We start from the raw sequence: 25007 nt of genomic DNA on the forward strand, positions 1-25007 counted from the left end.
AGAAAAAGATAAGTTTGGGGGTATGATCAATGTCTCAAAATACTAATTTATCCATACTTTTCCTAGGCATTTATCTTGATTTCCGTCCTTATTTCATTAGATTAGATAAATAAGTATGTTAAGCCTCAATTTATCACATTTCATGTTATACCATGTTAATAAGGCTTAATTGTGCAAAATAATTATAAATATCGAAAAATTGATCACATGTGTTCAATGTACAGGATAATGATCAACTCATCCATATGAACACCAAATCACTTAAGCAAGCGTGCACTGCAATCAGTAAGTTAAATCAAGCAATCAGTATCCAATGCAGTGTCCAAACTAAGTTATTTTCTACATTACATGCAACCCGCTATGTTAAATTTCCAAACAAAATATGCCACGTAGATACCATATGTTGTTATAGGAACGAAATACCACTCTGGAACAACTCTTTAAGGGGTATATTCCATCTTAGTTGAAATTAGATATCTAGTGTTCGATGACTATACTTTTATGTTTTATTTAGGAAAATGTTAGAGTGACTTCCTATGACATTGTGTTAACGTGGAGGTGTGCACAAAACCATAAATACTTTCTTCGAGCTATGAATGAAATGCATCTATGGTTCTATGCATACCATGATGTCAACTCAGTGTCAAACGCAATGTCCTAACTAAGCTAATTTCTACATTGCATGTAGCCCGCTATGTTTAATTTCCAAGCAAAATAAGCCATGTAAATACCGTGCGTTGTTATAGGAATGGAACACCACTCTGGATCGACTCTTTAAGGCATATATTCCATCTCAGTTGAAATTAGACATCTGGTGTCCAATTGCATGCAACCTGCTATGTTTAATTTCCAAGCAAAATATGTCATGTAGATACCGTATGTTGTTATATGAACAGAACACTGCTTTGGATCGACTTTTTAAAGCATATATTTCATCTTAGTTGAAATTAGACATCTAGTGTCTGATGACTGTACTTTCAAGTTGTGTTTAGGAAAATGCTAGAGTGACTTCATACGACATTGTGCCGACGTGGAGGTGTGGATAGAACCATAAATGCTTTTCCTCAATATACAAATGAAATGCATCTATGGTTCTATGTATACCATGATGTCAACTCAGTGTCCAATGCAATGTCCTAACTAAGCTATTTTCTACATTACATGTAGCCCGCTATATTTAATTTCCAAGCAAAATATGCCATGTAGATACCGTACGTTGTTATAGGAACAAAACACCGCCCTGGATCGACTCTTTAAGTCATATACTCTATCTTAGTTGAAATCAAACATGTGGTGTCCTATGACTGTACTTTCTTGTTTTATTAAGAAAATGCTAGAGTTACTTCCTACGACATTGTGCTAACATGGAATTGTGCACAGAACCATAAATGTTTTTCCTAGAGATACAAATGAAATGCATCTATGGTTCTATGCATACCATGATGTGAACTCAGTGTCCAATGCAATGGCCTAACTAAGCTATTTTCTACATTTCATGGAGTCCACTATGTTTAATTTCCAAGCAAAATATGCCACGTAGATACCGTATGTTGTTATAGGAATGGAACACCATTCTAGATCGACTCTTTAAGGTGTATATTTCATCTCAATCGAAATTAGACATCTGGTGTCCGAAGACTGTACTTTCCTATTTTATTTAGGAAAATGCTAGAGTGACTTCCTACAACATTGCACTGACGTGGTGGTGTGCACAGAATCATAAATATTTCCTCGAGATACGAATGAAATGCATCTATGATTCTATGCATATCATGATGTCAACTCAGTGTCCAATGCAATGTTCTAACTAAGCTATTTTTTCTACATTGCATGCAGCCCGCTATGTTTAATTTCCAAGTAAAATATGCCACGTAGATACCGTATAAAGGAACGGAACATTGCTCTGGATCGACTCTTCAAGGCATGTATTCCATCTCAGTTGAAATGAGACATCTGGCATTTGACAACTATACTTTCCTTTTTTTATTTAGGAAAATGCAAGAGTGACTTTCTACGACATTGTGCTAACATGGAGGTGTGCACAGAACCATCAATGCTTTTCCTCGAGATACGAATGAAATGCATCTATGGTTCCATGCATACCATGATGTTAGCTCAATATCCAACCCAGTGTCCTAACTAAGTTATTTTCTACATTGCATGCAGCCCACTATGTTTAATTTCCAAACAAAATATGCCACATAGATGTCGTATGGTGATATAGGAACGGAACACCACTCTGGATCAACGGGTATATTCCATCTCAGTTGAAATTAGACATCTGGCGTCCGACGACTGTACTTTCTTATTTTATTAAGGAAAATGCTAGAGTGACTTCCTACGATATTGCATTAACGTGATGGTGTGCACAGAACCAGAAATGCTTTCCTCGAGATACGAATGAAATGCATCTATGGTTCTATGCATACCATGATGTCAACTTAGTGTCCAACGCAATGTCCTAACTAAGCTAGTTTCTACATTGCATGTAGCTTGCTTTTTAATTTCCAAACAAAATATGCCACGTAGATACCGTATGGTGATGTGGGAACGGAACACCGCTCTGGATCAACTCTTTAGGGGTATATTCCATCTCAGTTGAACTTAGACATCTGGTCTCCGATGACTGTACTTAATTGTTTTATTTGCAAAAATGCTAAAGCGACTTTCTACAACATTGCGTTGATGTGGAAGTGTGCATAGAACCATAGATTTATTTCCTCGAGATACGAATGAAATGCATCTATGGGTTCTATGCATACCATGATGTCAGCTTAGTGTCCAATGCAGTGTCTTGTTAAGTTACTCCAGCATTACTGACTTATTTATTATTTTTTAACGCCATAAGTAGCCATGCAGTTTTGCTTAAGCCCCACAGAAAAAGAGAGAGAGAGAGAGAGAGAGAGAGAGAAACAGGGGGGAGGGAAGATGGCGGATTACGGGAGAATGATCCCTTTCTCACAAGCTAGACAGAGCTACGGCTATGAAGGAGAAGATGAACAACAAAGCCTCAGAGGAGGATCTACTCCTCTCATGGATGCTTCTATTACTCCCACATTCAACAACAACGACAACAACAGCAGAGGTGGTGTTGGTGGTGGTGGAGAGATTCAATCAACAACATCAGCACTACCAACAGAGGTTCTTCGAAAGCCAAGAGGAAGACCACCCGGATCCAAAAATAAGCCCAAACCACCCATCATCATTACCAAAAACAGCGAGTCGACCATGCAAGCAGTCGTCCTCGAGATCCCCGCTGCAGCAGACATCATCGAGATGGTGGCTAGTTTCGCATCTCGACACCAACTATCTCTTTCCATCCTGAGTGGATCCGGTTCAGTATCAAACATCTCACTCCGCCATGTCACCTCCTCAGCTAATAATACAACTCTTACAATCCCTGGTTGCTTTGAGATTCTTTCTCTCTCGGGGACCTTTCTTTTGTCTACGTCTTCATCTTCATCTTCTTCTTGTCCTAGTTTAACAATCTCTGTTGCAGGAAATCAAGGACAAGTCCTTGGAGGGAGTGTTGAGGGGAAACTAATGGCTGCAAGTACTGTGATTTTAATGGCAGCTTCATTTGTCAACCCTCTGTTCTACAGTCTTCCTTACAGAGGAGATGAAGAAGAAGAGGTTATGAAGGATAATCAGCTTAGTGGTAATAGTAGAACCTCTGTGCCTGTTTATAGTGTTGAACCTCCCAACCCATTAAACTGTCAGATGCCTTCTTGGGCACCCATGTCTCATCCCCCTCCTTATTGAGTTGTCAGAGAGGGATGAAATCAATCAAGCATACCCATCTTTGGTTTTTCTTTTTTTATATAGCTCTTTTTTATTTTGTTCTGTAAGAAACTGTGACTTTTGGGTTTGGATGATTTGTTTTTTTTAGTATTTACAGCTTACAAGTTGCAATTGTCATGGAACTCCTGTGAAATTTGAGGTTCTCCTCCATCAAACATGATGTTGAGATCAAAGGAAATTAAAAGGCAAAAAAAAATCCTAGAGATGAATAATAATCTGATAGGGATCTCTACTGATTTTCTAGTTATCTTTCTTAGGATAATTTCTTTTTCTAAAAAAATAAAAAATTTAACCCTCATCTTCAACCTCAAAAAGGTTATTTCTCTCCTTCAAACCTTCAATCCTCAAGAACAAGATAGGGTTTTTTTCTTTTTTTTTTTGGTGGGGGGGGGGGGGGGGAATAAGTTTGCCACACCAACTTTTGCTAACACTACCTCTTAATTAAAATATTAAATCACGAAAGAATTAGCACACATCTTTGGGTGATATTAGCAAAACTTAGTGTGGCAATGGCAATGAAATCTCTCCTAATTAATATTGTTCCTCTTTTTTTTTTATTCAATCCAAAACATCTCAATCGTCTGTCTGATACAGAGACACGACAATGGGATGAGCTCTATTGTTTTCCTAATTTGTAAGGACTTTTCAAGTCTCAAATCTTCTCCATCAACATTACTGTTAAGCTTTGAATGATAACTAGTAGAGACCTCTGTTCAAATCCCTTCAGCACCAAGTTAATGAACTCATTAAAAACCAAGCTTTCCGATCAAATAAAAACAATGCCAACACCTTTTCCTAAGGACACTCTTTATCTTGGGAATCCCTAACATCCCAAATGTTGGAGTCTCTAAACTGTGGGTTGCTAGCATTTTCAACGAGTGAAGTTAACCTGGCTTGACTTAGAAAAGATTTCCAATCTTACTAATCGTCGATGGGCATTACCAAATTGACAATCACCATATACCTATAGATTTCATCGACAATCTCATTAAAAATATATATATATATATATGGGAGCGGTTCAAGGGCCATATGAGAAAACATATGAAAAAACTTTCGTTTTTCAAAATAAGGGTTAGAGGTTTTGGATTGAGCTGATTTTTTGCAAGGATGGTCACTATGATGAGAAGATCATCCTCACAAAAAATCAGCTCAATCAGAAACTTCTAAATCCATCAAAAGTGATTTACAAATTAGTGAAAAAAAATTGGTAAAAAATCGACGGTCCACATTCTAAATCACTTTTAATGGGGTTAGAAGTTTCAGATTGGGCTGATTTTTTTTTTTTTTTTGGATGATCTTCCCATCATAGAGATCATCCTCACAAAAAATCAGCTCAATCCAAAATTTCTAACCCATATTTTTAAAAAAAATTTAAAACGAAAGTTTTCTCATATGGACCTTGAACCTGACCCTATATATATATATATATATCCATTTTTTAGCTTGATCCAATGGTTGATGAAATGTATATTGGTGTTTTTCATTAGGCTGGTGTCAAAGAAGGCATAGACTCTTCTTCAAAACAAATTAATCATAAAATTCGCCAAATAGTTCCTTCTCCCTTCCCTTCAACCTCAAGATTCTATCTTCAAGCTCAAAAACAAGATTCAATTATTTTTTAAGGAGGTTGAAGTTTATGGAATTTTTGGTAGAAACCCCAAAAACATCATTTTTATAATTAACAAAATTTTCCAGGATTAATCCAAAATAAATCAAAATGACCCTCCACCAAGTTGCCAAATCCGAACTTGGTACTATGGTCAGAAGCAGTTATCATCAACAGCTTGATTCCTGTAATTATCAAAAAATTCTAACAAAGAAAAGCAGCATTTAACACTTTAGTCCAAACCATATTATATTATATCATTATAGTAAGTTCAATTCTGTCTGAGATCGAAATCAAACAAAGACAAACGTTTCTGAGTCATTCGTCATCATAGTAAAAACATATATAGTAATAGGAGTCATTAATGCGGAAGCAACAATCCATAGCCATTAGAAGCAAACCTACCTACAGATACTACTTATTACCAGATATCATCCAACTCGACTTAGTCTTAACCCAAACCTTCCAACTTGATGCTCCTCTAGAACTTCATGCAGCTCACACTTCCCATCAGCTGCTTACACTGGTGGTATAGATAGATAGATTGACCATTCTCAAAGCCTATTAGAATAGCAAGACTTACCAATTTTAGCTTCATCAAAGTCCTTCGGAAATATGACCCAGAACCCATCCAAGATCTCGGTACAAATTTAATCTCCAACCATCCAGCCAGACAATGCAATACTTATCTCACAGACATTTCCCATCACTATTCCTCTCATGATTTTGTTTCCTCCAGTTTGAAAAGCTCAACAAAAGCTGCATAAATAATTAGAGGAATTATCACTTCATTGTTACCACAAGGAACTCTCAAATTCTCAAAACAAAAATATCACTTTTGATGGGGTTAGAAGTTTCAGAATGGGCTGACTTTTTTGTGAGGATAATCTCCTCACCATAGAGATCATCCTCACAAAAAATCAGCCCAATCCAAAACTTTTAACCCATTTAGGAAAAAATTTGGCTCCCACATTGGATCCCTAATTTAGGCTGCCGAATGGGGCCAATATATATATATGGAACATTTTTTTTTTCAAAGGCCTTGTTGAATAATATTTGAATGAATGTTGAATTTAAAGTATAAAAAGCCAACCCCACCCCCAACCCAAAAAAAAAAAAAAAAAAAAACCAGAAATGATTGTTCACTTTATTTTTAGTTATTTATATATTTCTTAATAGTAACAGCCCTATGCACCTTGTGAACAGGATAAAATGTACAATAAAAAAAATTATTGAGTGCAAGGGGCTCAGTGTGTTGGTAAGCGTGGATGTGAAAGGATAGTGTTTTAGTAAGAAGTAAATTTCTGTTGTTGTAACACAATTGGACCATAAATTTCTGTTGTTGGTAATCTGTTACTAGAAAATGGAAGATGTCTCATCCTGTCCATGGTTCTCAAACTCGTCCGAGACCAAGATGACTATAATGAATCATCACGGTCCAGTGTGAGATGATCAACGTGAATTGTCCATCGGGATGACTCATCTGATATTTTGAAAGTATCAGCCAAGTTAATGAAAACTCAATTAGTCAACCAGGTTGAGTTTTGCTGTAAAATAAATATTTGTTATTAATGAAAAAAAATATTTTATGACTGAGCAGCGACTAATCACATCTACAATATAATTCACATATATTATAATAATTAAAAATGAATTTACATGTATATGGAGTTTGACTAATCCAAAATGAATTGGATTAGTCAACTCGGTATCAGTCAGGGGTGAGACACAATGTGATAATGGGTTTCTAAAACAATGATCCTGTTACATAGTCTAGGATCAATATGCTTGATAGAATCTGTGGAAAAAAAAAAAAGTGGCCTTAGAAATCTGACTTGATACTTGTAAGGTCAAATGCAATCCAATAACATTGACCCAAAACTAACATGATTCGTGTAAGGTTCAATCGTGCAATTTTGGATTGTTGACCAACATATAAAGTTCATTCACACGTGTTGTGTGGGTGGGTGCATGTGTGTGTGTGTCTGTGTGTGTGTGTGAGAGAGAGAGTGAGAGAGAGAGAGAAAGAGAGACCTGTTTCAGTGACAGGTGTCAGCAAGACTCCAAGACCATCCATGCTCCAACAGAAATCTAATAACATTGAAAGGACTGCTGCAAAGGTGGAGGCCAAACTTGGTAGCACCTTGCTGCAGGACGATCATCAGATAGATACTTTGACAACCTCTAGAGAAAAGAGAAATCATCAGTCATGCTTATCAGGAAATAAAATCATGGAACAAATGTTGCAACCAAAGTTTAAAGTCCCATTTCAATGCAATGTTCTGGTCAGGAGAAAAACAGAAATACCAAAACATTCCTGTTCAGATTTCCGAGTCACTTTCTGAAAAGGTATGAAACTTCGAACCTATGTTTTCAAAGGCTGAGCCGTGTGAGGCAAGGCGCTTGATTGGCCAATGCCTCGAAGCGTAAGCGTAAGCCTCACACGCATAATATTTTTAAATAAACACTACAATATATAAAATAACTAACATTAAAAAATTAGGATAGCAATCACATATTCCCAATTATCAAATACACAAATGAACTCTAAGTATTAATCTATTACAATAAACAATAATATAAAATTTTATTACTTTTCAGTTTATATTATTTTGTATTTAATAGTTGAATAGTTGAATGTTTAAACAGTAAGTAACTATTTTTTTATATAATATTATATACTACCAACATTTATTTAAAAATCTAATCAACTCAACAATTTTCTTTGCTCTATGAATCATTAATAAGATACTACTTAACTAATAAAACAAGAAGTAAAGAACAAAAAAAATTTAATGAAAAAAATTTATTTAAAATAAAAAAATAAATGTGAGGTGTAAGCTTCGACCAAAAGGCGTATGCCTATTGCAAGCCTTTTGGTTTGAGGCGTAAGCATTAGCTTCTTTTATATTTCAACCTCATGCCTCAGGAGATTTTTAATGAGCCTCATTGCAAGGCGTTTCTCAAGGCGTAAGTATCATACACCTCTAAAAACAACTAGATTTTGACCATGGAGCAACGATTAAAGTTAATTAAATGCCATCAATAGTTAAATAACAATCATAACACCACAATTAAGTGCATAATCTTACCATCTACACTCGGAAATAATGATTTCACACCAAGAAACGGCCTGACCACAGAGATTGTGCCTGATATTGCTCCCCTTGTGGAAACTGCACGTTTGTTTGCTGGAGCTGCTGCTGTTGTTCCTGGTATAGTTTCAGATGCTCAAGCATCTGGTTATCCTGCCAGCTTTCTTGGTTTTGAATGTGGACCACCTCCATAGTTGGAACTTGTTTTCCAGGAAATGGAAAACTGATTACATTACTGAAGGTATTATTGTTATTGATGACGTGGGGATACACATGTGCAGTATGATTCATAGAGCTATTAGAAACTGCGTCTTTGGTTGATGAATACAATTGATATCCATCAAGCCAGCTGTAGTCATCAGAATGACCTATGGACTCATCTACTGGTTTAGGAGGAACGGGACTAAACCCCGGTGGAGGCCCATGGTGCCTAACAGGTCTGCTCACCGGATTCTTTTTCAAATTTGCTGGAGAGGCCGCTGGTGGCCTGAGTGTCAGACTCCCACCATTTGCCTTAGAAGACATTATTGTATCAAACTTAGATGGTATCATAACATCCGAATCTTTTGCCCAGCCAGATTGTTGAAATGGAGATGAAAGCGCAGGAAACTGTGAAGCAACTAGCCCTTCATCCAGCTCAGCATTCATAACAAGCCCATTTGCAACAATACCCAAATTTTTCATTCCATTAGTAATTGAAGCTTGTTCGCCCATAAGCCATTTTGAAGCACTTGGATTGGTTGGTTGTAGATTCAGGGGGATACTGGCATCTAAAGCATTCTCCGGGCGAAGATTACTGAGAGGGGAAGCAAAAGATCCAACATAACTTGTCCAATCATCTCTAGAGACGTTTTCATAGGTGGTTAACTTTGGACCAACCATATCGACAGGCTTCTCAGCCACTGTTGGCTTGAAAACTATTACTTCGTCCTCTTCTTCTTCTCCCATACTTAACGACATGTTTGGTTGCATAACTCCCGAAATCCTCGAAATCTCTACTGGATTGTCATGTATTGTACCATTTAATAAGTCTTCAGACATTTGAGGTTCAACACCAATAGCAAATTTCTTCAGCTTCTGATCGAAATACATTCCTTGCTGATCGATCCGAACTACATTCGCAAGAACCTTTCCTGCAGCAAGAATCCTCTGTACACGAGCTCTTTTCTCCTTGTTGACACCACCACTTCCAGTAGAATGCTTCCTTGAGAAGTCCAAAATGAGTTGTGCTGGAACAAGTGGTAGGAATCCTCTCAACTCAAAGTCCTCCCAAAATGCAAGACGGTTGCCGGTTTCCCCTTCATCGTACCTCGTCATATTGAAAAAGCAGGCTTCGTCTTCATCATCAAGGGACATAGGAGGCCCACTAGACATGATTTTATTCAAGAAAGCTATGCAATGGCTCCAGAAGAACGATCTAGCTGTGGCTTGCTTCTCCTCCACATCAATACTAACTGCAATATCAGGATGACATGCTAACCATTCGATGAAAACCAGAATTCCGGGTAAAAGATAGCTTGATGAAGGATCATGTAACTGTATGCATCTCTCAAGAATGTGTCCCACAAACTCGAAGGCAGCAGTAAATGCATTCTGGAGCAAAACTGAACGTTGTAAGATCTCAGCATATGATTGGCCTTCCGTCTCTCTATTCACATTATGAGCTGTGAATACAAGAATGGAGATAATCCTAACAATAAAAAGGCTATTCTCAGCAGCATCTGAACCAAAATTCAATTCCTCCTCTATTCCTGAAGAAAGAAGTTCATGTAGATCTCTGCTAACCAAAGAGAACACTTCTCCAAATGTTTCCAAGCTGGAGAAATCATGAAAAAAAAAAAGACGTTTATACATCAAGTTCGTAGGAGTGAGAAAACAAAAGCATTCTAGTGGTCAAAAAATGAAATACCTTGTGCGTGTGAAAAGAATGCCATTTAGACGAATAAATCGAATGCAGAAGGCCCTATAAGTCTCGGGTATACTGAGAGTTCTTTCCTTGGTGGATGTGGCTTCTGCTTTAATATCTTTCGATAGTAGCATTGCTTCTCCTTTCTTTCTTCCTTTCCCAGTAGCCCGTACGGGCACCGTCCTGACCACAGAAGCTTTGGCATCATCAAGAAGCTGTGAGTAACTCTGACGGTTCTGTAAAAGACATAGGCAACATGAAAATCAACAATTTCTTAGGGGTTTATTTTATGAGGATTTTGGTAAGGTGGGCTAATGAGATTTTATTTTTATTTTTTTGATAATTAACAGAAAGGAAAACATTACAAGGGGAAGGTCGAGATGACCAACCTAGGAAAAAACAACAACAATGAAAGATTAAAAAAAAAAAACAAAGAAGAAAGAAAACTACGTGTCTACAAGTTTACAAACAACATCCCAACAGACTAAAAAGTCTTCAAAAAAGATCCCTTGAAACTCTCTGAAAATTTTACACCAAAAGAACAATAACCCCAAAATCTCGAGAAAAATATCCTGATTAGATTTTGATTTTCCTTCAAAGGTTCATACGTTCCTCTCCCTCCAAATGCCCCAAGTGATCGCAAAAGGGGTGAGACTCCACAACAATCTCTCCAACAAACAAAAGCTCACCCCAAATTGAAACCATTCAGTCATCACGCCTCTCATCGAACGTTGCAAACAACACTCTACACTAAAACGGGCTAGAAAATTATCCCACATTTCCCTAGCACTTCGCAATGGACTAACAAATGGTTCAACGTCTACTTGTCCTCATACACACACAGCAAACATTCGGCCCACAAAATCCCCTCTTCCTCAATTGATCAAGAGTAAGAGTTTTATCTTGAATAGCTGCCCACACGAAAAAGGCACCCTTGGCCCCCAAACTGCGATATGAGGGAAGGTTGTGTCCCCACTCTTATTTAGGTCATTGTAAAAGGTTTTGACTGAAAAAATACCTTTACTATTAGTGCTCCACCACCTCAAGTCCTTCCCATTTGAATCTATTGCAATATTATCTAAGCACCCTAATAAATCCATGACCTCCAGTACCTCACAATCACAATCTTTTAACATTCTTCTAAAACCCAAATCCCACCCAGTGTTCCCTACGCCATCCACCATAACAGCAATTAAGGATCTCTTTTCCTAATGAGATTGGGAAGAGGAGAGATATTTGTTTGTTTGTTTGTTTGTTTTCTGGGTTTTTACCTCTAGTGGTCTAGTGACCCAAGTAGGGTCTCCTTGTCCTCATGTTATTATAATCCTAGAATCTACAATTGAATTCTATGATTAAAATAAAATCTTGACCCAAACAATTTGAATCTTATATCTTTTAGATTTCTTTTTTTTTATAAAAAAAAAAAACACCACCCATTTGTGTGGATCTTACGATCAAGTACAATTTATGATTCAAATTTTACACTTCAAATAATATCATAGATCACTAAAAATATGGCTAGCTCTTTTTTTATTTATTTTGAACTTGCCAAAAAATGATTGTGTTATCTGTTCATAGAGCACCTCAAACACTTTTTTTGATAATTCAAAGATCTTTATTAATAGCATGGTCAACGAGACCATGAAGCAAAGAACAAACAAGAGGAAAAGGAAAGTAAAGGAAGACAAAAATAAAAGCAAACTACACATCAATACTACACACCCAATCCCATTTGGTTATGAAATCTTCAAAAAAGACCCCCTTAGACTCGTTGAAAATCTTGCTCCACAAAAAGATTGACCCCAAATAGAAAAAATGATGTTTCGGACCGAGGAATCCTTTCCTTCAAAAGTTCTAGGATTCTTTTCCCTCCAAATTTCCCAACAACTGATTTTGATTTTTCTTCAGAAAATATATTTTGCTTGTTTAACTATGAAAGTAGAAAAAACGCATAGCCAGGTAAAATGTTTTCATTAGATTAAACCGTATGTACAGAGCTTATCATCACATGATGAATTACACAATAATTAGCATATTTTTCTAATTTTTTAAAGATAAAAGTTTCATAATTTTAAGCCCAAAGAAGAATTATGAATTTTACGAACCAACAAATTGAACCTCACCCCTTACAAACTCACTACAACTCGAACAACATATAGAAAATGATGTCAACACATTATCCAAAAGCCCAAAAGCTTCTTTCCCAAAATGATTATCTAGCAACTACAAATAGACTAGGTTTATCCAAGAGAAAAAAGATACAATTGTGAGCTCCTTCTTCTTTCATTTTTTTTCTCTTCATTTCCTTTTTTTTTTTTTGGATTGGTAAGCTGGACTTGAACCCACAACGACCTCAAAGTTGCTTTGCAATTTGTCAAACCAACAAAGCTATGGGCTTAGTTGGGTCTAAGCCCATAGCACAGTTGGTTTGATTTGATAAGTTCTCCCTTTTCTTTTTCTCTTTTTTTCCCGATAAGTAACAACTGGAGTTTTCAACCACAAAATAATTTGTAACGAACACAAAAATAAATAAGTTTTCAACACAAATCCATAATTATACATGCATAAAGCAATACCTTTTCAAATGCGATAATTAAGTTATCTCTTGCAGTTGAGAAAGGGCTATCAACTGCCAGACTACGAAAGTACCGGTAAATTGCCACGACGTCATCTCCGGCATAGGAAGCCAATATTGCAAGCTGAGAAAAGCAACGAATGTATTAATGCGAAAAATTAAAAGCTTAAGTTCCAGGAAAACAATATTGCTACAAGTAACAACCAAAATAATTTGAGGTAAAAGCTACTGAGAACCTGATGATGGGGGTTTCCGCTTGAAGGCCAAAGCGAGACAGCTTGCATGTAGTAACTTGAAGCAGCCGCATAATCACGAGTTTTGTTGTCACCTTCTCCATAAAGTCCTTTGTAACGTGCAAGGTCGCCCAAGTAAATCAAACAACGATGACAAGAAAGCAGACCTCTCTTCATCTCAGCAGATTTCTTTCCATCCTTTTCCAGAATTATTTGATTCCCAGGGTCCTCAGAGAAATATCCCAAAGGCAACCCATATTTTGCTCGGATTTTCAAAATCAAATCGTGGTAAAATCCAGTTGATTCCGAAAGAAAGGTTTTAAATTGAGAACGAATTTTTTTAATTCGATCAGGCCGTGCAGGACCTTTCCCACCCTGTGATGTGGTCGACCCTGCAGATGCAAGCGCAGCACTGAAGTGTGCTCTGAACTCCTCAATTCTCCTGTAGTGTAATTGCCACAAAGCATACTCTATTTCGTGTAGTTCAGAAAAATCATGATCCTCAAGGATAATAGTTTCATAGTTCTCACGCATTTGTTGCCATGCATTGGGGTCTGAAGGGATTCTTGCTTGAGCTGACTTCCGACGCTTATTCTCCAACTCAATATTCTAAAAAAAATTATGTCAATCAACTGCCAACCATAGTTTTGCAGGTAAAAAAGATAATGCAAATCCCTCATAATCAGCATGTAAGAGTCAACACGTGTGCAAATATTACTCAAGCCAACTGTTGATGAATTCAATCATTACACAGATGTCTGACATAAATGTTTTAGCACATAACTAAATTGTGATAAAAATTCAAGAATAGTGAACATTGAAGAAAAAATATATATATATATATATGGGTCACGATCCCTTGACTCCTAAGAATGACTAATGAAAAAAACACATGATCCCAACCTTTAAATGCAAAATCCAATGGTTGAGATTTTTCCTCAGGTTAAGTATCCCCGAGATTTGTGTTATCAAGATACTCATAAATCTCAACCATTGGATTTTGTGTTTAAAGAGTTGGGGTCATGTGTTTTTTTCATGAGTCATTCTTAGGAGTCAACGGATCCCAACCCTATATATATATATATATACTAGAATTCACCCGTGCCGTTATACTCTTTGGGGTTAAGGGGGTGAAAGTGGAAAAAAATAAAGTTGGAAGGGTATTATTAAAAAAAATCTTTAGCATTAAAGGGGAAAAAAGTAAAAATAGTAATTAGAGGGGTATTATTGAAAAAAGGGAAAGAAAGGAGGGAGGAGAGGAAAGACAATAAAGTTGAAGGGGTGGAGAAAAGACAATAAAGTGGGTCCCACACAAAGGGGTGGATGGGATGTTTATCCCCCCATAACTGTAGCAAAGCTGGGACCTATAATTGTGTTTTATTATATATATATGAAAGAGCAAGAATACGTGCAAAGCAGTTACGGACACAACCATGTTCATGGATATGGGTACAAACATGGTTCAAAGTTTCATTCCGTTTTGGAATGTTTTGATGGAACATTTTGCTTCAGAATATTTTGGCATAACATACTGGTTTTTTTCACACTAGTACAAAATATTGAAAAATTTACCAAAACATTTTGGTGCAAGAAGAAAAAAAATCTTGTACTGTGATTTGAATGTTTGAAGCATTAGTCTCTCCAAAAGGTGGGGATACTCCCTGGGTTTCCAAAAAAAAATTAAAAAATGTTTACGCACATTTCAGAATGTTTCTCAGTACATATTGAAAAGTACAAAATGCAATGTTTTGATACCAAATTGACCATTGAACAAATTTTGTGATTTCTAAGATTCATTAATCAAATAAAAGAGGCTTTTACAACATTATGGTACATGAAGAAAAAAAATCTTGTACTGTGATTTGAATGTTTGAAGCATTTGTCTCTCCAAAAGGTGGGGATACTCCCTGGGTTTCCAAAAAAATTAAAAAATGTTTACGCACGTTTCAGAATGTCTCTCAGTACATATTGAAAAGTACAAAATGCAATGTTTTGATACCAAATTGACCAGTGAACAAATTTTGTGATTTCTAAGATTCACTAATCAAATAAAAGAGACTTTTACAACATTATGCATGCATCAAACCAATGTTTGAAGCATTTCAAAGCTTATCAATGTGAAAAAAAAAAAAATGATTTTTAGTTCTGAAATTAAACACATAAAAAAACAGATATGTTTATTTATGAATTTAAAAAAAAAATAATGAAACGAGAATATTACAGAACCTTAACGTGAAAGTTTTGGTTCCATTTCATTTCATTTCGGTTTTCACAAAAACAGAAACAACAAAATAATACAAGATTTTATACCTTGCATACAGGCATTGATGTTATGGTCAAACATGGGTGCAGAGTGTTAGGTTAAACAAATCCCCAAAATTAGGACTTGTGGACCAGTCCTAGTATTTTAAATAACTTAGAATATTGTAATTATCCAAGTAATAAAAAGAATAATAAGATATATGCAATGAGTTATCTTATCATGTTTATCATAAATATATATACAAGAAATACATTTTTTTAATTCTTTTGATAGGTAAGAAAATACATTATTTTATATAGTTGCAACTTGCAACAAAGAAAAATTCAACTGGATATGATGCATGATAAAGTTCATATCAATATCCACAATAAAGAAAAGAGGGCGGGGGGAGAAACGAAAATTGGAAGTATCGGATTAGATCATTAGAGTCCAAGTACACAGTTCAAGTTTCATACACTTGGATGGAATTGCATGGTCAACTAGACAATGCTTAATGAACCAATTATTGCATTTTGATGGTGGTTTCCATTGTTTAAGTGCTATTTTTATGCAACATACGACCACAAACTTTGAGGTTAGACATGCCACTAAGTATCTATAAAGTTATATTGCGGGACAAATTAATAGAAAACACAAAGCACCTAACCTACATGAGGAGAAAAAAGGGAAACAATGAAACAGACCTTGTTGTAAAGGCGTTGAACAAGCTCCCGTGATGGAGGAGTGGACAAGTTATCCATCGGAACAGTCATCATCCATCAAATATGAGATCACACTTCTACTTTGAAACACAATATCAAATCTGTAGAATTATGCATCAGTAATCGATCAAAGAGGGGGGATAGAAAGATTTCATATTTTGAAAAACAAAAAAGCAAAAGAAACAGAAGGAAGCACAATGAATAAAGAAATAATTGGGCATATCATAAAACAGAGTTGAAAGGGCAATGATACAAACAATCAATCATATTCAAAATAAAAATAATTTCAAATATTTATGGATCCAACAAATTTTGAAAGCTCAGTCAGTTCAAAATCATGATAATCATCACCAAATGACAATCAGATTCCCTCTAGAATCATCGAACTCAGACTGGAATCAGTAAACAAAGATTCTTGTATTCTTTTTTTCTTTTTTTTTTTCAACAAGAATAACAAATTAACCAAATACTAGAATCATTAGACTAATGATTAAACGATTCAAATTAATTAGCAGAGACAACCCTGATTCTCTAAATTGGAAAAACTGGTGATGTTATTTGTCATAGCCAAGCAATTCATTGGTGTGTCATGGAAATTGTGTGGCAAATAGCTATACAAAGGTGGATAGAGACATAGTCACAAAAAACTTCACCAGCCTCTCATATCTGCGAAATCTAACCTAAGATATGGTCACTTTGCATTATTTCAAACCGTTGATCTTAAGGTAGTATTTTTTTTTTATTCATCAATCTTAACTAGCATTTGATACCTAGGAGTATACTTAATAAATTGCACTACCAGTATGTCATGGAAATAATGTGGCAACTAGTTATACAGAGGTGGATAGATACATAGTCACAAAAAACTTCACCAACCACTCATATCTGCAAAAAATCGAACATAAGATATGGTGACTTTGTGTTATTTCAAATTCATTGAACTTAAGGGAGTAGTTTTTTATTCATCAATCTTAACTAGCAGTTGATACCTAGGAGTATACTTACTAAAACTGCACTACCAACGTCCAGCCTTGGTCGTACTTATCTTCAAAACTTTACTTTTCAAAGTACCGCGCAATAGATCTACTTATTTTACTCCACTAGTTTTGTCAATCAACATTGTATCTACAACTAACATACACCAAGGGGTCCTTTATTGAATATGAGCAATCAATACATCCATATCTAGTGCAAAAGGGGAAGATTTAGGGTCTTGATCCCTACAGTGAAGCCATTGTAAACATAGGAAAAATGGAATGGTAAAGAAATTATAGATACAGGATATGCGGAAGCGAGGTGTGAAATGATTTCCATAGATTAATCACTCTATAGCATCAAACCTAATTCATGATGATGGTTCAATGATTGGGAGGCTGGAACGGTTTCAAGGCTAACTAGTTGTATCGCACGTGCTTCAATCTCTTTGGAAGAGGAGGATGTGGTTTTTTATAAGATCATTGTATCACACCCTTTCCAACGAATCTCAGTCATTGTTCCCTTTTATAACAGTTTGGGACGAAAAAGAGTCTTCCAAAATATTTATCTTCATTTGGACGGTTGTTTTAAATAGAATTCTCACATTGTATAATGTCATTCTTCGAAGTTTTTATTTCAGCCAAATTGTGCTCCCTATGTAAGGTTGATGGAAAATCTATTGATCATCTTCTCCTTCATGCACATTTGCTCATGAAAATTGGTCAAACTTTTTGTCTCTATGTAACTTCCTTGATATGCTTCTCCTTTATTTGAGAGTTAGTAGAGATTTTCTTATTCTTTTTCAATTTGAAAGGGATTATATGGCCATAACCCCCTTTGCAATGAATTGGGGCATTTGGGAGACTAGAATTTACCTCGTTGGAGTTAAAGGGCTAAAAGAGGAAAGGCAATAAAGGGATATTATTAGAAAATGTGGGGAGACGAGGAAAGATGATAAAATTGAAAGGCTATTATTGAAAAAGGAGAGAAGACTATATAAAGTTGAAGGGGTACTCTAGGTGTTAGAAAATGTTATATTAAGTGTATTTATGTAATTACCATGTTACGGTTATTTAATTAATTTCTTATTTATTTATATTCTATACATATAATAGAATGTGAGATGGGAGAGTTATTCTCTCTCTCTTCTTCGGTTCCCTCTCATTCTTCTCTTTTCTCTTTTCTTCTCTAATCTCCAAACCTCGAGATTTACATGGTATCAGAGCATTGATCCGGTGTTTCTCTTGTTCTTTTTTTTTCCTTTTATTCTTCAAGACATTCAGTCCCTAGGGTTCCTTTGCTTTGTCTGCAAATGGTGTTGAAATGTTGTTGGATGTGGTGCTACTGCTATTGAAATATCTGGAGATGATGTGGCTGCTGTGAAGATTCAATAGACGTGCTGTTTTTTTATATGTTTCTACAGATCTGTAGGTGAGTGTTTTGTGGCCTGACAGAGATGGTTGAATGGAACGGGTTCTATAACAGATTTTTTATGTTATTCTATCGGGAATTTGTACAGATCTAGCCTGGTTGTGTGGCGCACAGATCTGTTGGTCTTTCTCTTTTGTTGTTTTGTTGGTATAGTTCTACACACAGATTTGGCAATTAAACCTAGGTATTGTTTTAAGACTTGCAATCCGACTTGGGCGTAGTTTATTTTTAAATTTTAAAGCATTGTGATGGAGTTGAACAGGGACATCAAGTCGGGTATGATAGTTCCATCTGATTTTCTTAATATCCAGATGATTTCTATTAAACTCAATGGAAGTAACTATGTGCAGTGTGGGCAAATCAATAGTAGTATTTCTTACTACTAAAGGTAAACTCAAGTACCTCGCAGAGAAGAAGCCCAAGAACGAAGCTTCTAATTTTTCTGAATGGATCCAAGAAGATGCTCAAATCAAAACATGGTTGTGGAATAGTATGGAACAGAGAATTAGTGTCAGTCTTTTGTTCCTTGATACAGCTAAACAAATCTGGGAACATGTAAGGAAGATGTATTCTAGATCCAATAATATTACGAGAATATATCAGTTATCTCAACAATATTTTTATCTTCAGCAAAGTGATTAAAGCCTTGAAGACTACTATTCAGGGATGATGAGTATTTGTGAGGAACTAAATCTTTATCAACCCATTACCTCAGATCTATAAGTTATGCAAAGACAACGAGAAAACTTTAATGTTGCCTATTCTCTATTTGGACTTAAGTATGGGTATGAGCCTATTTGTGCTCAAATTTTAAGCGGCCCTGAACTTCCATTATTGCCTGATGTATTTTCTAAACTTCAGAGAGCTTCTATATCAGATTCTACTTCCTCTATCACTTCGGATCTTTCAGCTTTGGCAGCTATTGGAGGTAGAGGCTGTGGTGCTCGTGTTGATAGCTGTGGACGTGGTGGTAGAGAAAGTTGTGGTGGACATATTCAGTCAGGGGGAGGTCGAGGATGTGGCCGTGGATCTCAAACTTGTTCTCATTGTGGTTGTGAAGGTCATACAGTAGAATTTTGTTGGGATCTCCATGGAAAACCTACTCAGATGTTGGTGTCACATCTCAAATGTCTACTTTATCAGTGCAACCAAGTACAGGAGAGATTATGTCTATTTCCAAGGAAGTGTATTCCAAACTCATTGCAAAGAATGTTGTCCAACCCTCTACTTCCACTACTACTCTGGCTCAATCAGGTGTTGGTACTACTTGTTTAGTCTCCTCATCTAGTCCTTGGGTTATTGACTCTGGTGCATCAGATCATATGACGGGTACTCCAAGCGTGTTTTGTAGTCTTCACCCATCTTCTTCTTCACATAGTGTGACACTTGTTGATGGCACTACTTCTCGTGTTTCTGGTTTTGAAACTGCCCTTTCTTCGTCGTTTGTTTCATATGTTGTTAAATTTCCATTTAATTTAATGTCGGTTAGTAAACTCACTAAGACTCTAAATTGTTCTATTACATTTTATCCTTCATTTTGTGTCTTTCAGGATTTAAAGATGAAGAAGAAGATTGGTGAAGGGGCATGAGTCTGGAGGTCTTTACTACTTAGATGATGGCATAGGAAGCATTGCATTGAAGACTTCATCCTCATCTTTGTCTCCCCTTCAGTAGCATTGTAGGCTTGGTCATCCGTTGTTACAGAATTTGAAGCTTTTAGCTCCATCATTAAGTCAAGTGTCATAATAGGAATGTGAAGCTTGCCAACTTAGTAAGCATCACAGAGCATCTTTTCCACCTCAAGTCATTAGTTGTGTTAGCAGTCCATTTTAGTCAGTCCATTCTGATGTTTTGGGGAGCATTCAAACAACTTCATATTTAGGTTTTAAATATTTTATTACTTTTGTCGATGATTATTCCAGAATGACTTGGATTTATTTAATGAAAGGTCATTCAAAATTGTTTTACATCTTTAAATCCTTTTGTAGGAAATCAAAACTCAGTTTGCTACCTCTATTTGCATTTTGCAATCTGATAATGCAAAGAAATATTCCTCTGGACCATTCAGTGAATTTATTGTTGATCACGGGATGAAACATGAAACTTCATGTGTTAGTAATCCCCCCCCCCCCCCCCCAAAACAAAATAAGGTGGCTGAAAATAAAAATCACCATCTTCTTGAAGTTGCACTTCTCTCATCTTTCATATGCATACCCCTAAAATTTATTGGAGTGATGTTGTTCTAACCGTTTGTTATCTCATTAATAGGATGCCATCTTCTGTTATTGTTGGTCAGTCTCCCCATTCCATTTTGTTTCCTATTGTGCCACCATCTTCTCTTCCTCCTCGTGTTTTTGGATGTGTGTGTTATGTTCACCAATTTGGTCAAGGCTTTAACAAAATAGACCCCAGAGCGATCAAATGTGTTTTCTTAGGTTATTCTCGCACTCAAAAGGGTTATAAATGTTTTAGTCCAATGTTAAATCATCAATTTTGTGTCTGCAGATATTACCTTCTCTGAATCTGTTCTGTTTTTCTCTGACAAAAGTAAGTTTATTCATATTGACTTTGTGCCTGCTTCTCTTTATCTTCTTGTTGTAGAGTCATCTTTGTCTATGCAATGTACTTCTAAGCCACCAATTACTGGTTTACACACATCGAGAGCCACCGCCTTCCAAAGCGATTCCTCCACGAACAATGCCTCCTCCACCAACATCTGATTCTTTGTCTGTCGATCCATGGTCAAGTAAGTTGATGTCATTTACAAAATCAACTTCAATTGTAGCTTTGAGTGATCTTGATGTTCCTATTGCTCTCCGTAAAGAAAATTCTACTACTCATCATCCCATTATAAATTTGTAACCTATGCTAATCTGTCCCTCATTTCATTGTTTTAGCGTTTCATTGTAGTCTATGTTTGTGCCTAAGTTTGTACAAGAAGCCATATCTGATCCTGGGTGGAGGACAGCAATGGAAGAAGAAATAACTGCACTTCATAAAAATGGCACTTGAGAGTTGGTTTCTCTTCCACATGGGAAGACAATTGCTAGGTGTCGGTGGGTTTATACCCCTAAATTTCTGCCCGATGGTACTGTTGAATGTCTAAAAGCTCGTCTTGTGGCAAAAGGATATAAACAAACATATGGTATTGATTACACAGAAACTCTCCTCTGTTGCTAAAAGTTCCTCTGTTCGTATGGTTATCTCTTTGGCAGCCTTTCTTAATTGGCCTCTATTTCAGCTTGATGTTAAAAATGCTCTCTTGCACGGTCGTGTTGAGTTTATATGTTCCACGTTGGGATTACATGATATATACTCTCTAACTTGAGGGGGAGTTTTAGAAAATGTTATATTATGGGTATTTATGTAATTACCATGTTAGGGGTGTTTATGTAATTTCTTATTTATTTATATTCTATATATATAAGAGAATGTGAGATGGGAGAGTTATTCTCACTCTCTTATATTGTTCCCTCGCATTCTTCGCTCTCCTCTTTTCTTCTCCAATCTCCAAACCTCAAGATTTACACAAGGGGAGAAAATAAGGGAATAAAGTTGAAAGTTACCCTGAAGATGCGTGCAAGAATGATCACCTCTTTGTTTTTGTGTGTGTGTTGGTGGGGAATAAACATTGGAAGACAATTGTTGTATTTTACTATGTAGATAGAAAGCTCTACAATTTCAAGGGGCAAGAGCAATCATTGCAAGAGATCATCATTCCTATTCTCGATTTCTTTTTCTTCTGGTGCAAAGTGTTCATGGATTTGAAGGGGGTTATATTTGAGTTTTGTATTTTGTTCCTTGATTCGTTTTCTTGTCTGCCTTTTTAATATTTTTTTTTACTTATTAAAGAAAAGGTTTTAATATTGTTAGAGATTCGAAATAGACATTATCTATTGATATCCAACTTCTTTGTGGGTTGTTTCGTTGTTGCTTTGTCTTTGGTGTCTTTGGTCATCTTGACCCCCTTTGCTTTTCTCGATAAAATTTATTCTTACATATAAAAAAATAAAAATAAAAGGTAAAATGTGGGGAAATCTTGTCAATGCAAAATAGAAATATGAACAAGCAGTGCCTCGTAGATGTTCTATACGTTAACTCATCTACACAATCATTCTCTTCTCATTCAATCCACGAAGTAATGTCAAACCCATTCACAATCTTTGAAAAAAAATATTGTTTAGGAAATATGTGATGGTGTTGAGATCCACTTTTGTGATATATATAAGAATTTTTTTTAATGCAAAACAGAAGAAGGAAACAAAGCAAGAGGTCAAGAATATCATCCTTTGAACATATATATGAGCAAAGGGAGAAACAAAGCAACAAAAGAAATTCCTTCAAACAAGATATTTCCCACCTAAGCACAAAATCCTTAAAGAAAATTGCCTTAAACTCCAAGTAGAGCTTCAACAAAGTAAGGATAGGGGGAGAAGAAAAGGATTGACATTTTCACCACTACTTTTCAGAGGGAACAAAAACCTACAATAATAACCATACGGACTATTAGATGATCGATGTAAGGATATTGTTCAAGTCTGCAATCCAAACAGAAAAAAGGACAGCTTAGAAGGAATTTTGGACACCCCGATCATCCATTATACGTAGTGTCTCATAAATCAATTTCACCAATTCAGCAATCCACCTCATGGATGTGCCATAACCCAAAACCACACAACCAAGACTATGTTAATTGCTCCAGCAATATTTATTACATACACAGTCTACATGGTTGGAACCATAATCCTTCATGGAGCCAAAAGCATTGTATATTAAATGTAACTCTTTAAATTAGATAAACCACCATCATCATGGCTTCATCATATCCGTATCACAACAATTTGAGAGTCCAGCAACACAATCCTATCCCACCTTATCTACAGGCATATCTTCCATTAAAACACACTTCTTTAAACCATCTCTTCCTATCACAGTCCACGACCTTTTTCAGCCTTGACCACATCCTCTTGGAACCATAAAACTTACAGCAAAACAGTCTTCACACAAGCAGCATCAATAACCTATTATTTTACAAGTCCATATGAACTTAATAGACGTCTTAATCTCGAAACCTAATGGGGCTACTCCTGTGCTCCTTTAGAACAGATAAGTGAAAAGATTTTATTTTTTTTATAAAATAAAAATAATAAAAACTACTATATTTTGACCAATCCCTATCAGGTGCAAAAATAGGAAAACGTTTCCTTGCAGATTATTTATTTTCTGTTTTGAATTTTCTCATATATCATATTTATTTGAAGCACATAGAATCCTCATATATCATAAGGGATTGATCCCCTATCATCACCATCATCATTTACACCTCATCCCAGCTCTTTGGAGACTTGGACATGAGTCCAATTCTGCCTTTCAAACCCATCTACCCTTATATATCTAAAAAACTGTGTCCTCAAATCTTTTATGACTACTTCTGACATGCAATTACATAAATTCTTCTAAAAGGAACCCAACCCATATTACCAAAATTGTATTACACCTTTTTAGTAGAAAAATTGCTCCATCTAAGTATTATCGGCTTAACCCTTTGGATCTGACCCACAAATCAAAGTAATCAGATCGACCATCAAAGAATTTTTAATTAATGAGGTATCAAATTTAACAATAGTTTTGCACAATTTACAATATGATTATAACGTAACAACTTAAATTCTTCATTATTTTGCACCGTGGATTGTAAGATTTCCAAATACATAAGATTATATGAGAAAAAATTTAAAAAAAAAAAAAAAAAAAAATCTGCAAAGAAACGTTTTCGTGACGAGTCGAGAAGATACGATTTTAATCAAATTAGATCTAAAAAATTCGTTAATTCCTGTAATTCGATGTTCAACCAACTAAAAATTCGACATAAAAAAGAAACAAACAAAATTACAACAAAAAGAGAGGGAGAGAGGAAGAGAATAACCTTTGGAATCAGATCTTCGAAGATCTCTTCACGTCTATGCTATCGATCCACACAGATCTATACCAAAACCTTTCGCTTGACCTCTGCCACGAATTCCGAGAAGGAGAAGGTTTTGAGATTTTGAGAGAACGTAGGGTTTGGTGATATTTACTCAAATCAGAATTTTTTCTTTGCGTGTTGTTTATATTTTTTTCTGATGGAACACTACAAGACTTGCATTATTCTAATTATATATCTATCAAGAAAATCCAACGGTTTAGATTAGATATAGGTTCACAGAAGGTCAGATGACAGCTTCGTTTAACGAAAGCAGGGGTAGACCGAAATTTTACTTTTGAGTCGTGATAATTGACGCCCCCTCTACCAGACGCTCCAATCACAGAATCATAGGTCATTGGATTTTTATATCCCGAGGCAAATGATCTACGGTTCTGCTAGGGGCGTTAGAAAATCATTATTTTTTACTCTTCTTTAATTTAAATGTATAGTAAT

The 25007-nt window shown here is 35.9% G+C and overlaps 2 protein-coding genes across 2 annotated transcripts; one reads left to right on the forward strand and one right to left on the reverse strand.

The window, feature by feature from the left end:
* The first annotated feature begins 2871 nt into the window (after positions 1-2871).
* Positions 2872-3877, forward strand: LOC147400445 (AT-hook motif nuclear-localized protein 28-like). Its single transcript, XM_086444517.1, has one exon. The coding sequence runs from the start codon at positions 2929-2931 to the stop codon at positions 3760-3762; it is 834 nt and encodes a 277-aa protein (XP_086300643.1). The 5' UTR covers positions 2872-2928; the 3' UTR covers positions 3763-3877.
* A 1756-nt stretch (positions 3878-5633) lies between these two features.
* On the reverse strand, positions 5634-24717 carry LOC147400446 (nonsense-mediated mRNA decay factor SMG7-like). The gene is made up of 8 exons (XM_086446141.1): positions 24516-24717; positions 16166-16284; positions 13223-13828; positions 12988-13110; positions 10415-10647; positions 8503-10321; positions 7445-7594; positions 5634-6169 (listed from the first exon to the last, which is right to left on the reverse strand). Exons 2-6 carry the CDS (start codon positions 16235-16237, stop codon positions 8527-8529), a joined length of 2829 nt encoding a protein of 942 aa, XP_086302267.1. The 5' UTR covers positions 16238-16284; positions 24516-24717; the 3' UTR covers positions 5634-6169; positions 7445-7594; positions 8503-8526.
* Positions 24718-25007: the final 290 nt, after the last annotated feature.

Source organism: Akebia trifoliata, chromosome 6 (assembly GCF_017979445.1).
Source record: "Akebia trifoliata isolate Shusen 1 chromosome 6, ASM1797944v1, whole genome shotgun sequence".
NCBI lineage: Eukaryota > Viridiplantae > Streptophyta > Magnoliopsida > Ranunculales > Lardizabalaceae > Akebia > Akebia trifoliata.

Bases quoted from the DNA above. Each gene is read 5' to 3' on its own strand.
- LOC147400445 (XM_086444517.1), top strand. From the start codon at position 2,929: ATGGCGGATTACGGGAGAATGATCCCTTTCTCACAAGCTAGACAGAGC.
- LOC147400446 (XM_086446141.1), bottom strand. From the start codon at position 16,237: ATGATGACTGTTCCGATGGATAACTTGTCCACTCCTCCATCACGGGAG. The intron at 13,111-13,222 runs GTTCTCAGTAGC...TGCTTTTCTCAG, and splicing joins GCGGAAACCCCCATCATCAG to CTTGCAATATTGGCTTCCTA. The intron at 10,648-12,987 runs GTATTGCTTTAT...TGTCTTTTACAG, and splicing joins TAATTATCGCATTTGAAAAG to AACCGTCAGAGTTACTCACA.